Source organism: Typha angustifolia, chromosome 9, assembly GCF_048772165.1.
Source record: "Typha angustifolia cultivar Huaian chromosome 9, ASM4877216v1, whole genome shotgun sequence".
Classification (NCBI taxonomy): Eukaryota; Viridiplantae; Streptophyta; class Magnoliopsida; order Poales; family Typhaceae; genus Typha; species Typha angustifolia.
The window spans coordinates 184,012-197,184 of record NC_133247.1 but is presented as its reverse complement, the minus strand read 5'-3'; the positions used below and the strand labels follow the sequence as shown (position 1 = coordinate 197,184).

At 36.7% G+C, this 13,173-nt stretch overlaps 1 protein-coding gene across 3 annotated transcripts; it reads left to right on the top strand.

The window, feature by feature from the left end:
- Nucleotides 1-818: 818 nt before the first annotated feature.
- LOC140767017 (LRR receptor-like serine/threonine-protein kinase FEI 1) lies at nt 819-12,231 on the top strand. Of its 3 annotated transcripts, none has more exons than XM_073106757.1 (15): nt 819-977; nt 1,207-1,456; nt 2,015-2,228; nt 2,314-2,446; nt 3,213-3,284; nt 3,386-3,457; nt 4,241-4,312; nt 4,816-4,887; nt 4,987-5,058; nt 7,896-7,993; nt 8,742-8,912; nt 8,999-9,331; nt 10,193-10,438; nt 11,392-11,525; nt 11,709-12,231. In XM_073106757.1, the coding sequence occupies exons 3-15, from the start codon at nt 2,144-2,146 to the stop codon at nt 11,919-11,921; spliced, it is 1,773 nt and encodes a 590-aa protein (XP_072962858.1). In that variant the 5' UTR covers nt 819-977; nt 1,207-1,456; nt 2,015-2,143; the 3' UTR covers nt 11,922-12,231. The 3 variants fall into 3 exon arrangements, with proteins under 3 accessions (XP_072962858.1, XP_072962860.1, XP_072962859.1); XM_073106759.1 differs by having other exon boundaries at nt 821-977; nt 1,289-1,456; XM_073106758.1 differs by lacking the exon at nt 819-977 and adding an exon at nt 989-1,092.
- The last annotated feature ends 942 nt before the right edge of the window (nt 12,232-13,173 follow it).

Below are 13,173 nucleotides of genomic sequence, written 5' to 3'. Positions count from 1 at the left end.
TGTTCTACAGAGTGGTGTGTGCTAATGCCTATGGTCATCTGTTGGTTGATGAGCTAAGGCTTCTGAATTTTAAAAGGATACCTGGGATCTTTGCATGTCTAGCTGGCACAATAATATCGTATATGAAATTTTAAAGCTACTTGAGTCGAAACCTGATAGTCATAAATGCAGGAGTAATATTTATATGGGCAGATTTGACATTAATCGTTTATCCAATACTATTGAATACTCAAGTTGCAAATGGGTTGGGTGGATCTAGTTCCGGTGAGGGCCTTCTTGAACGTTCTCTTTCTTTTCTTTTTTCTGCCAAATCAAAACAGACCTTTTATATATATATATATATATATAGTTGTGAGATACTATTGGGGTAATAGTACTCGATGACAAATCTATGCAGCCTCTATGGAAGAATATGATGTAGTAAGGTAGCCGTGCTTAGCATGATCTCTAATAAATAATAATAATAATAATAATAATTAAAAAGGGGGGGGGGGGGGGGGGGGGGGGTTATCTAAATAAATATCATCCGGGAAGGAATTCAATAAGAACGCCACAATCCCAAAAATAGATGAATAGTATAGTTGTTATCTTAGGTCTGGGCCGTCCGGCTCGGGGCCGCCGTCGCTTTTGATTTAGTCGGTCCTCAAATAAGATTTTACCGGATGACTTTCTTCGAAAATAAAAAAGAAAAGAAGATTTTACCGGAGACACGTTGCTGCTTTCGCCGACCATCCACACGTGGGCCCTCGAGAAGACGTCACTCCTCGTCACTCGTCTCATTGGTCCAGACGACGACCCACCCGTTAAATTCCAGCGCATCTCCACCACTGTGCTCCTCCACACTCTCTCTCCTCACTGAGCAATCCGGAATCCCCGATTTCTAGGGTTCCGCCTCTATGTCTTGATCTCTTCCTCCGATTATTACGGTCTTTTTTAACTCCGCATTGCTCTCGAATTGCACCGGAGATCTATTCAAGGTACGGCTGCTTCCTCTCTTCTATCGGTTGTTTCTTCTTTTCTGCGATCCACTGATAGATCAGCGCCGGGGTCCAGAATCTTGAGGTTCTTTCGGTTGGTAGTCGTCTGCCTGATGTCCGTAATCTTGATCTGTGCTTTGCATTGCTCTCTTTTGCTGCATTTTAGTTGTATATTTGGTCGGTTTCCTTCTGCCACGTCGTTGATTCTTTTTTTTTTTTTTGACTGTAGTGATCGTTCGCTTCTCTTGGAATTATTTGGAACAAGGTGGGAATTGTAGTCGTAACTCGTAGGTCGATCTTATGTTTCTCAGGCAGAAGCCCTTATTGAAGTAGGGCGAAGCCTTACGAAGCTTGAGGAAGATCGAAAGTTTTGTGATCGAACTGTGAGTTGGAAACTTGACATGGAAAATTATTTGGATGGAGACTGGGGGAAAAGCACACATGCTGTAGAATGTGTCTGCGATGCTTCTCAGCTAAAGGTTCGTTGTATGGAAGTAACAAGCTAGATTTATTATCAAGAACGGTGCTTCTCAGCTATGCATGATATTTCACTTTCCCTCTTGGTTGTTTTGCGTGCCTTCCTAATCCTTGCTTTCAATTTTACGAATTGTTTAAGTTATGATCATAGTTCACATCTACAACGAGAAATCACCCTGGAATTTATATAGTTGAAACATCAAGATGAGACTTTGAGTGCGAAATCTTTTAACCTTATTGTGAATAAAATTCGTGCTAATTATCTGTACATTTTACAAGTTGTTCGAGGTCTCATGATTCTCCTATTTGTTCAGTCCTATGCTTCCTATGTTATATGTAGGATCCTTAATTTTTTTGGGTCAAAGTTAAAACACTTTCCTACCATCTGCTGAACCCAGGGCTTATTGTCAACTTGGCAATGCAATACTTACTACAGTGATTATTGATAAATTTAAGCTTCCCAACTTTGCTGAACCCAGGGTTTTTTGTGGGCTGAAACTACTTTTCTTGACTCTTCTTATAGAAGAAACTGATTTATTTCTCCTTTTTGTTGTTTCCAGGTATCAATATTGATCTTCTCCATCATTTGAGTGGAGAGTGCATCTTTTGCAGAAATTGCGTGTCATGCACCGCAGCAAGAACCTATGTGATAAGTTGGCATAGTTTTTCTGCATTTGGATATCTAATCGATGGCCTCACTTTTGAGGAAATGTTGGAGGTTTCTTTTTCTGCTGATAATGTTAATTCTTGGCTCAAGTGCTCTGAATTCAGATGGTATGTACTGGTAGTTTAGCTTCAATATTTTGGGATCTTCTTATTTGTAGTTCTGTGTTCTGATTCCTAGATCATTCTTATTCAGGTAATGCACTTCTTAGTTTTAAGACAGCCATTGTTGGTTCTGATGGTGTCCTTTTTAACTGGCGAGAAGAAGATTCTGATCCTTGTAACTGGAAAGGTGTCAAATGTGATAGCCAAAAGAGAGTAATTCATCTGTAAGTAAAACTAGAAGAGATAAGCATTAGACAAAATGCAACGAACTTACTTCAGAAGTTACCATGATCTTATTATGTGGTGCATTAATGCTTTGCTCACGTATGTGCTCCTTTAGTGGAGTCATTATCCTTCTGATTAGCTGATTCTTTCTACAAGATTTGTTGCTTATTTTTTTTTCTGCAAAGAAAGTTGCATCTTGACCAGATATAGGAATTGATAGTCTGTATTCTCTAAATGTTGGGAAGAAAAGTAATTTTGGAAGTCGTTGCTTGAATGATATTTGTTTCTTCGAGATGCAGAGTACCTTTTGTAATTTTTCCTCTTTTGAAACTTTGTTATATTGATCCTCAATTTTGCTTGCTGTTGGTTTCCCTTTATTTATTTTTTTATTTCATCTTTATGTTTTGGTTTATTCACATCCTTTAGAGTAAAGTTATCCAATTCTTGACCTCAATAAATCATATTTTTCTCTACTTATGCATGAAATTATCAGCAATGCATTTTTTTTCTGTTTTATTTTACTAGGATTTTTTTCTGTGCATTCTTTTTCTCGCGTTAATTGGAAGCTAATAAAAAACATGCTTGTAAGAAATTCAGTTGCTGAAAAATTTCTTGATGATATCCCTGAGTTCACTTTCCTTCTCGGTGAACAAATAAGTGGTTTCTTTGTTTGGTATTCTTCTTGCTTGATTCTTATTGTTCATGATTCCATAGAATGTTCCCTTACATACCTTACAAATATACTACAAATATTGAATACTTCAGGAGTCTTGCCTATCATAAGTTGGTTGGATCAATATCACCAGAAATTGGAAAGCTAAATCAGTTACAGTTGTTGTAAGTATTTGGATAGAACTATATGTTGTTAACACACAATTTCTTCTCCTCAAATATTTTCAGTTTTCATTTGATGTATACATGTGTTGTGGTGTGTCTAGAGCACTACAGGGGAACAGCTTATATGGTACCATCCCTCCGGAACTGGGAAAATGCACTGAGTTGCAACATCTGTAAGTTCTCTAGCAATGCTTCAAAATATGTGATAGTACAAATTCTTGGTGCCTTCTTCGCTTAACAAACCTGAAGTTGCTAATAACACAGTTTTTTATCTGCCAGAATTTGTCATATTCCTATGTCACAGTCAAGTGATTAAATTAGTATGGGATGCCCAGTAAATATGCCTATGTGGCTTAGACTAAAAAGAGCTATCAGCATACTAGTAAAATAAAAACTATTGCACCTGTTATGGTACAAGTATAGGAACTTTGTTATGCTGCAGAACTTTGAAACTACTGCTGGAAGTATAAAAACTTGCACCTGTTATGGCATCATAAGTAGTATGCATGAGTATATTATTATAGTGTGACAGAAAAAGCAATGCAGATCCTGCCCCTATAATAACATGATTAACAGGAGGAAAGTATTACTACCTTCAAGAAACCTTAGGGATATTTGGTATTGATTACATTGCTATATATTGTTCTCACCCAACTTTATGCCATGGTATGAGGTGCTTTGATGACTACTAGATTTCTTAGAGCATAAACTGTTTTTTGTATAAGTTTTTAATGGAAATATCAAAAGATAAAACTTCACCTATACTTGTAACATAATTGGCATGTGATGCTTCTTGTAGTTCTCTTGCCAAAAGAAGGGAACAATAAGGCTCTGTTGTTAGTCCCTGCTGCTGCTTTTATTTCTTTTCGCAGCATTTCTCCTTAACACTTTACATATCTGCTTTAGTTAACTAATTTAACTTTCAAAATTAGCTCATACAATGATATTGCTTGTAGATACTTGCAGGGAAATTACCTGAGTGGAATTATTCCCTTGGAGATCGGCAACCTTTTGGGACTGGAGACACTGTGAGTTTTTCTTTTCTTGAAAAAAATTCTGTCATTCACTCTCATGCATTGATGTTTTATCAGATGAATGAGCCATATGAGCATTGTGCAAATTAGATTTTCGAAAATTATGAGTTATTTATTATTTTTCAGTAAGTTGAATATGAGCTTATCTCAATAGTGCAAAACTAAATTTCATCTCTATATTCTATTACAGGAAACAAGAGCCATTTCAGCTGTATTATGCAACTAAGAAGCAAATTAACAATATGAGGGTCTAGATAACAACCATTAATTATTTCTTCATGTATTACTTCGAACTTAAAATTTGATATTTCCATGATGATATGGACATGCCAAAGTTCACAGTTCAATATTCTCTTCCTAACACTTTTCTAGCTTGTCTTTGCATTTGATGATCTTTTTAAATGCTATATATCTCATGAACACTAGCTTTTTGATGCTTTTCTACAATCCTTTCTTTTACCGAAATTCTCATGAATGATATTTGTTTGTAATGTTAGGGACACATCTAGCAATACCCTCAGTGGATCCATTCCCCATTCTCTTGATAAGCTGGCAAAACTTACATCCTTGTGAGTAGCCTTATGTTGTTTCATTATACACTTTATCATAAGGTAGCATTTTGTCATCTACTACTGACAGTTGGTTTACTCATGCAACATTCTTTGCAGCAATGTCTCAATGAACTTTTTGACGGGAGCAATACCATCTGATGGTGCACTTCTTAATTTTAATGGAACCTCGTAAGTGATATTTGCCCATCTCAATACTTTTGATGTCATATTTATGGTCTTACAAACACAGAAGAAACTACACATTTTGGAGTTTCAGTCAGTTTTAGAGTTTCAATTTTTTTTTGGTATCGGTCATTTAAAAATAAAATTAAAAAAAAGATACGAAAAATTTCTAAAAAACAGCACAAAATTTTAAAAAGAGAAATATCAGATTTAATAAGTTACTGCCATTGATAAATAATTAGGAGAAAGTAATGTTGATATTTCCAAATTTATTGCCACTACCATATTTTTAAATAAATTGAGGTCTTGTTATTCATGTTACCAAATCTATATTAAATGTTATAAGGAGTAATTTATTTATGATATGCTACAAAAAAATATTTACATATTATCATTAATAGGAAACAAAATCAATGATTAAAAGGTAGATATTTCCATTAATAAGTAGTTACAACTATAATTACATCTCATTGTTATAAATTATGCTTTTCTAATTAATAAAAGAGCTGGAAATCCAACTATTTACAGCATGCGGTAGGATAATCTACTAGAAGTGTAAAAAAGTGAAATCTATGAGTTCAATGGAGTACAATTGGAGTACAATTGGAACCTGAAAACACCAAAAACCATTGTGATTTGCATCTGGCAAAACCCATTCTGCTGCAGCATTCTTTTTTCTATAGATATAATGAATCTCCAATCAGTGTATTGCACAACAATGTTTTACACCTATCCACATATTCCGGATTTGACAAGGAGGCTGGTTGATCGCAAGTAATAGATTGGTCAGGATGGAAGTCACTTTCTATAACAATTTTTTGGGTCCGAAAGTTAGAGACAGCTTGCAAAGCTGCCAGCATTGCAGCTGCTTCTACATACAAAAGCTAAAATGGGTTGGGGCACATCAGAACCTGCAAGCAAGAGGCGACCATTAGAATCCCTAACAACAAAACCAATCCCAGCTTTACCTAACCTGCAAGCAAGAGGCGACCTTTAGAATCCCTAACAACAAAACCAATCCCAGCTTTACCTTCATCTGCATCATATGATCCATCAGTGTTTATCTTTATCCATCCTGCCGGGTGGGCCTCCTGTCCAAGAGTTGTCAGCTCATACTCATTAACTGGAGCAGGGTCACATTTTATGTATTAAAAAGCCATATGGGGAGGATGTGCTGCGTGAGGACCCTAGTACAAACCCTTTGACCACCAAAGTTTTTGTTGTTACTTTCCTTCCAAATTCCCCACAATCCAGTGTCAATCACAGCCTGTCTTTGCACAGAAAAGCATGTTATTACCACTAAACCAGAGAATCCAGTTAACACCAAATGTATATATAATATTTGTAATAGGCCAATCAGTCTGCTGTGATTCCAACACCCAAAGCTACAAAGCATATCTGCAAGTGTAAAGGATGTGACTACTGACTAGACTCATCCCTAAACAGCTTACTTTGATTCAGGCTGAATTCCAAGCCTATGTAACTGAGCCCCATTGGGCAACAAATTCCTAAAAAATCTTCCAGAGAAGTTTTCACTCTGGGACTGGTAGAGTTACCAAAGCGATCTCCACCCAAGCCATGAAGCCTCATAGCCAGTTCCCTATGCAACCAGTTATAGATATCCCCTGTTTTGGGCTGTCCCTTATATTCAGAGGCTTAACCATTCATCTGAAGCCCCAGGAACAACCAACTGAATAACAAGAATAAGTTGACCTAGCTAGTTGATCCCCAAAGTATAACCAGATCATAGAATCCACTTAAGCTCCATTCGCAACAAGGTTCTCCACCTTCCATATCTGCATCAAGACATCACTAGGTAAATGGGAGGGTGTAAGAGAGAGGTGATTCAAAGAGCCATGGGTCCAGCGCAAGCATAATTTGTGAACTCTGGCCAATGGCCTTGCACATGCCACCACGGATTACCTTAGCTCCAAATCCAAGAGACCTCTGACCATCCTATCATCCTAGATATCAAGCTTACCATACTTGATGGCCATTTATGGGATAATTAAAATTTCTGTGACTTAATATATGGAAGCCGTATAGGAATTAGGAGGAATAAATGCTGATTAGTAATGAAAAGAAATTAAAGGTAAGCAATCATACTTATAATACCAAGAATGGAAAGCATGGGTCTAATTTCAAACCTCACCCAATCTATCATCTCAAGTTCTCAACCGTATACTAATATTGAATTTATGGCTATGATTAGATTTTTTTATTTTGCAAATATTAAAGGTGAGTATAAGATACCTGTTTCAGACCATACTAGCAATGTTTTGGCTGAAACTGCATGGTTTCGATTGAAACATACTGTGGAAAGGAATAAGTAATTCATTTATTAATTTCACCTATCTTTGCAGATCGGACCGAAACCAATCGTTTCGGCCAATTTTTCAAAGCATAATTGATCTGCATGATAAACTAGATTATATGATAACAATCAACTCCAAGGTATAATGACTATTTTTTGCCTGTATTCATGACATATATATCTGGCTCTACCTTTTGTAATCAAATTTCTTCAGGCAACAACATACTTAATAGCATAACAGTTCTTTCTTTATCATCCGGTTGGATTTTCATTTCTATCTATTAATCTTTTATGTGTGGCTCTTCTTGCCTTTAGTCATGTATGCTTATAGACTTTCTTTCAGCAAGGACCTTTCTTCTTCACATAATATTTGTATTTTTTTTTATCAACTCCATAATGTACTTTATTTAGCAATCGGATAATGCTTCTTTGGTCTTAGTAAAATGCCTGAAATTAAAGTATGGAAATACACTATGAAATAATAATCTGATGTGTTTGAATTGTGAAATGCCAATGAATATACCTGCAGCTTCATTGGAAATCGTGGCTTATGTGGAAGTCAGGTTGAAGTTGAGTGCAAGGATGAGCTTCAGTCACCTTCAAGAGACCCTCAGTCACCTTCCTCAGGTTTCTGACACTGAAATTCACATACCTGTCTCATATGCTCCTTCACCACCCCTCTGTTCCATAGAGAGGACTTTGTTGCTTTTTTTAGTTCAATTTTTTGTAGAAATATGTAAACATCTTGGTGAGATGCCAGTAGAGTTAGATTATCTTTAGCTGTTATTATCCATTACTCTGGAACACTTGATGAAAATTGTGGTACGTGTTGCCTATATATTCTACAGATAGTTGTCTGTACACTGTATGCCAATATTGTTAGTTGACTGACTAGTCTTTTACTACGAGCTTCTTCTCCTTAATTTATTCTTGGAAGATATATATAATGCATTACTTTTGTGCCTCACTTGTCTTATTTTTTCCTCGACTTCACATTTATGTTGAATGTAAGTCCATATCCATTTGCATTATTTTTTCCGTACTATTTTAATTACTAGCCACATAATTCTAGTGATATCCTTGCTTTATAGCATTAGAGTTGAGTCCCGCCTGCTAGACTAGCCTTAAAGACCATCTCTTTGATAATATTATAGTGCTGTTGGCATGGTCTTACTTCATCCTTATCTTCACTCTACTTGGAGCAGAATTACCAATTACAGTTGATGTCAGATATTTTGTGGATCATTTTCTGTGGCTGAATTCCTGCTCATATATTTTCGCACATACTACTACCATTACTTTCATTAAGTACTTTTGTGAGTTACGAGTGCTGAATTTCTGGGATTCTAGATGTAACTAAATGATATTACTGCAGGAAATCTAATGGCTAAGATGCCAGGAAAGAATTCCACGAGGCTTGTTATAAGTGCAGTAGCAACGGTAGGAGCTTTGTTGTTAGTCGCACTGATGTGCTTCTGGGGCTGCTTTCTCTACAAAAAGTTCGGTAAAAATGATGTTCATGGTCTTGGAGTGGATGTTAGTGGAGGTAGCTATATTCTGAAAGTACCTTGTGAGGCTTGTGCCATCTTTTCCTTGACTTTACAGAATTTGTAACAGACTGTACTATCTCAGGTGCCTCCATAGTAATGTTTCATGGTGACTTGCCCTACTCATCGAAAGACATTCTCAAGAAATTAGAGACTTTAAATGATGAAAACGTTATTGGTTCTGGGGGCTTCGCAACCGTTTACAAGCTTGCGATGGATGATGGTAACATTTTTGCATTGAAAAGAATTATGAAGAAAAATGAAGGTCTCGATCGGTTCTTTGACAGGGAGCTTGAAATTTTGGGGAGCATTAAACATCGGTATTTGGTAAATCTTCGAGGATACTGCAACTCACCTTCATCTAAGTTGTTGATCTATGACTTTTTACCTGGTGGAAGCTTGGATGAAGTATTACATGGTGAGAGTTGTAATTTCTCTTTACATACAAATTGTTGCTTTCTTGATGTTCTGCTTTTATTTGTAATTAATCAAAATCTTACTGCTTTCAAATAGACTAGTGTAGTTAATAGATATGCATCTGTTCTAAAATTGAAAATACCCCTTTTTCCTCTTAAAATAATAAAACAGTCATTCTTGTGAGAATATAACTTGCCTTATGCCTAATGATTGAAAAATATGGTTGTGTACACTTATCTCAAGTTATTCAGGTCAGGTACAGTTATATAGGAATTGCGGGAACTGGGAAGGTGCCGGCTCTTCGTAATTGTAGTGAATCACATAGGGAAGCTAAATCTTTAATACAATATAGAGAATTAAAATGGGAAAAAAATATTGGGTTGGGAATTGCTAATTGCTTTCTCCACCAATATCATGTCTATTATGTCATTTGCTGGACTAAAGGAATCAATTGGAAATAAGAATGTATCATGTGTTGAATAATAAGTTGTTCCTCTCCTCATAGCTATAGCCTTGTCCATCACACATCTGTAGACCCTCCTCTAAATTGGCTTTATCTGCCGTGTTCAAGTCTAATAACTTTTAGTCTACGAACTACTTTTTGCACTTCCATTTCGGTGACTTGTTTTTTAAATATTAGCTTGAATTGTTATGCCGGCATTTCATATCTCATTATATACATGCTTTTGTATTGTAATGCTGTTTTGGCTTAGAGACACAATTATTTTTTGCGTGGTTGATTAACCTTTTTTCATCGTGAGCACATGTTACAAGCTTAGGCTCAAGTTCTATTTCATTCTAGCGGATGCCATTCAGGATTGACTCTATTTGGTGATAATATGTCATCTTGCATCTTGAGCAGAAAGGTCTGAACAGCTGGATTGGGATGCACGCCTTAATATAATCCTGGGAGCTGCAAAAGGCCTTGCTTACTTGCATCATGATTGTTCACCTCGAATAATCCATCGTGACATTAAATCAAGTAACATATTGCTTGATGGAAATTTTGAGGCCCGTGTATCTGATTTTGGACTGGCAAAACTGCTGGAGGATGAAGAATCTCATATTACTACAATTGTTGCTGGAACATTTGGCTATCTTGCTCCAGGTTTGGCAAAGTTGCAAAATTGATTTTTCGGTTGATGATTAATATAAAAAATTGTAGGCATCAGGGCATGTCTTTCGTTTCTACATTGTATTATAGTATTATTTACATAGTATGCTCATTGTTCTACTGGAATTATTAATGTCAAGATAATAGTGACTCTTTTTATATGCATCTATAGCACACTGTTACTGGGTATGCATGTGGATGTACATATCTTCCTCTAATTCTTCTTTGGAATCAGTGGCGCTAAGCTAATTGCAGCCCCTATGACCATTATTAGTAAAGCTACTGAAATGGTTACTCAAATTTTATTGTAACAGCCTTGAAGATATATGTTGAAAAATAGCACATTAGGAATCTGCATGCATGATACTGATCTGTGCATCTTATTATAAGTATAAGCCAGAATGCAATGGATTTGTCTTTATATTGCAGAGAGTAGTGTAATCATACTATTAGTGAATGCAGGCTCATTTTAATGCATATTTGGTAGATGTCCAGAATGACTGGATTTTGGTTTTTAAATGTGTATCTCTAACCATGCGGTTTCTATTTGCATATTGGAGATCGTACAAACTGTGAAATAGTCTTATCTATCCATCAGTATGTTTTTATTTCATCCTTTCCTTGTGCCTTCATGTAAGCATTGTTATGACTTCTGAATTCTTTTAGTTTGTTGTGGATATATTTAATAGAAATCGATGAATTTCATCACCAAGTTGCTAACATAAACTCTGGAAATTTTACCAAGGCCTTTTCTTGGTTTTGACTCAATATGCTGAATGCATCTCTTCATGATGTCATGGGAGGATGAATAGTCAATTGATTTTTTGCTACATGACATTGGAAGATGTGGTCTAAAAAACTGTTTTGCTTCTGTTCTGCAAAATAAGAGTACGATATGTCCTACTGGTAATATTTCTACTTTTGTTTAACAATGATATACTTTGCAGAGTACATGCAAAGTGGAAGGGCAACTGAAAAAACTGATGTGTACAGTTTTGGAGTTCTGGTGCTTGAAGTATTGAGTGGGAAACGACCCACTGATTCATCATTTATTGAGAAAGGTTTAAACATTGTGGGATGGGTAAGGCTTTAACTTCTTAAGTGCATTATAGCACTTATAACTATTGAAGGGTGAACTGTTTGAAATTTCTAATCTTTGAACTAATGTAACGTACTTTCATTAGCATTTGTACACGAAGGCATTAGCATTCTTACCATTTTATTTGCTGAAACATTTTCTGAACATTTACTGCTTGTTTGGCAGTTGAATTTCTTAGTTGCTGAAAACCGTCAAAGGGAAATAATTGACCCCAACTGCGATGGAGTGCAGATTGAGAGCCTGGATGCTCTGCTCTCTGTAGCCATTCAATGTGTATCCTCCGCTCCAGAAGACCGTCCCACAATGCACAGGGTGGTGCAAATGTTGGAGTCCGATGTTATGACACCATGCCCAAGCGATTTTTATGATTCAGAATGAACTGTCAGATTTCCTGTGCCTAAACCTAGCTGCAGATTCCTGTGGGATGATTTGGAAGTGGAGGGCCTCATATCTGGTATCCTTGGGAGACATGCAGTTGAATGCACTTATGTTTTCATTCATTTATTCTTTCTCTGCAGATCCTGTATATGTATTTCCCATGTTAAGCTTCATTCGACCTTTTGAGAAAGTACTCTCCTTTCCTCTGGGGATATCAACTGTATGTAGGACTCAAGATAAATAGCCGTACAGTTGTAATTTCGTTAAAACAATGCATTACTCTGCGCAAATGAAAGGTATTATTATTATAGTCCATCGCTAAATTAAGATATTTTCCATAATTTTTTTTAAAAAAGAAGAAGAAGTAAAAGTGCAGGAGTTCAAAAGTAAGCAATTAAATCATGATTCACAGTGACCAACATCTTAGAAGCCTTTATTCCATTGCTTTAGAATGTTGTTTCTTACCTAATCTATCTTTTATGGAGCTCTATAAAAGCTGTCCAATACACACAAGATTGTTAGTAATCAATCGAGATTCTGGGGTTATCCAAGATTACACAATATGCATGCCAAAACAAGAGGATCATCACACGTCGACAAAAAAATAAAATAAAAGAAAGGCTCAATTTATCCATAAATTTTATTGGTACAAAAAAAAATTACAGTGATTTCACCCATAATTAGAGAGTAGAGGGGTGGGCTGGGCAGGGCATTGGGCCTTTGGCCATCACCCCCTATGCATATGTACGGGAGGTTTATGAGGGCGGCCCAAGGGACAACCATATTGTGTCCATTGGTGACTCGGGAAAACTGGTCTACGGACCTTCTTTCAAAAAAAGAGAAGGAAAAAAACTCGGAAAAACTGTGTGCTGGGCGGCCAGGGTGGTTCTTTGATTCGGGTTCCTCCTGATAAGTAATACATAAGCGTTCTTCTTTATCTTTTCAGCTTTACTTAGGAGTAATTACAATAAGGAGAATTGGAAAGGGGAACCGGTATATAGAGACTAGAGAGAGAGAGAGAGAGAGAGAGAGAGAGAGAGAGAGAGAGAGAGGAAGGGAATCCGAGAGCGGAGATGACGAGGGGAAAGCAAAAGATTGATGCGCAGAGGAGGAATGCGGAGAAGAACCAGAAGGCCAAGGGTTCACAGCTTGAGGCCAGGGCCGTCGGCCTCAAAACCAGCTGCCCCATATGCAAGGTATCCTCCAATTCCATCGCCGCCTCTGATTCTTACTTACATCCCGTTTTAACAAA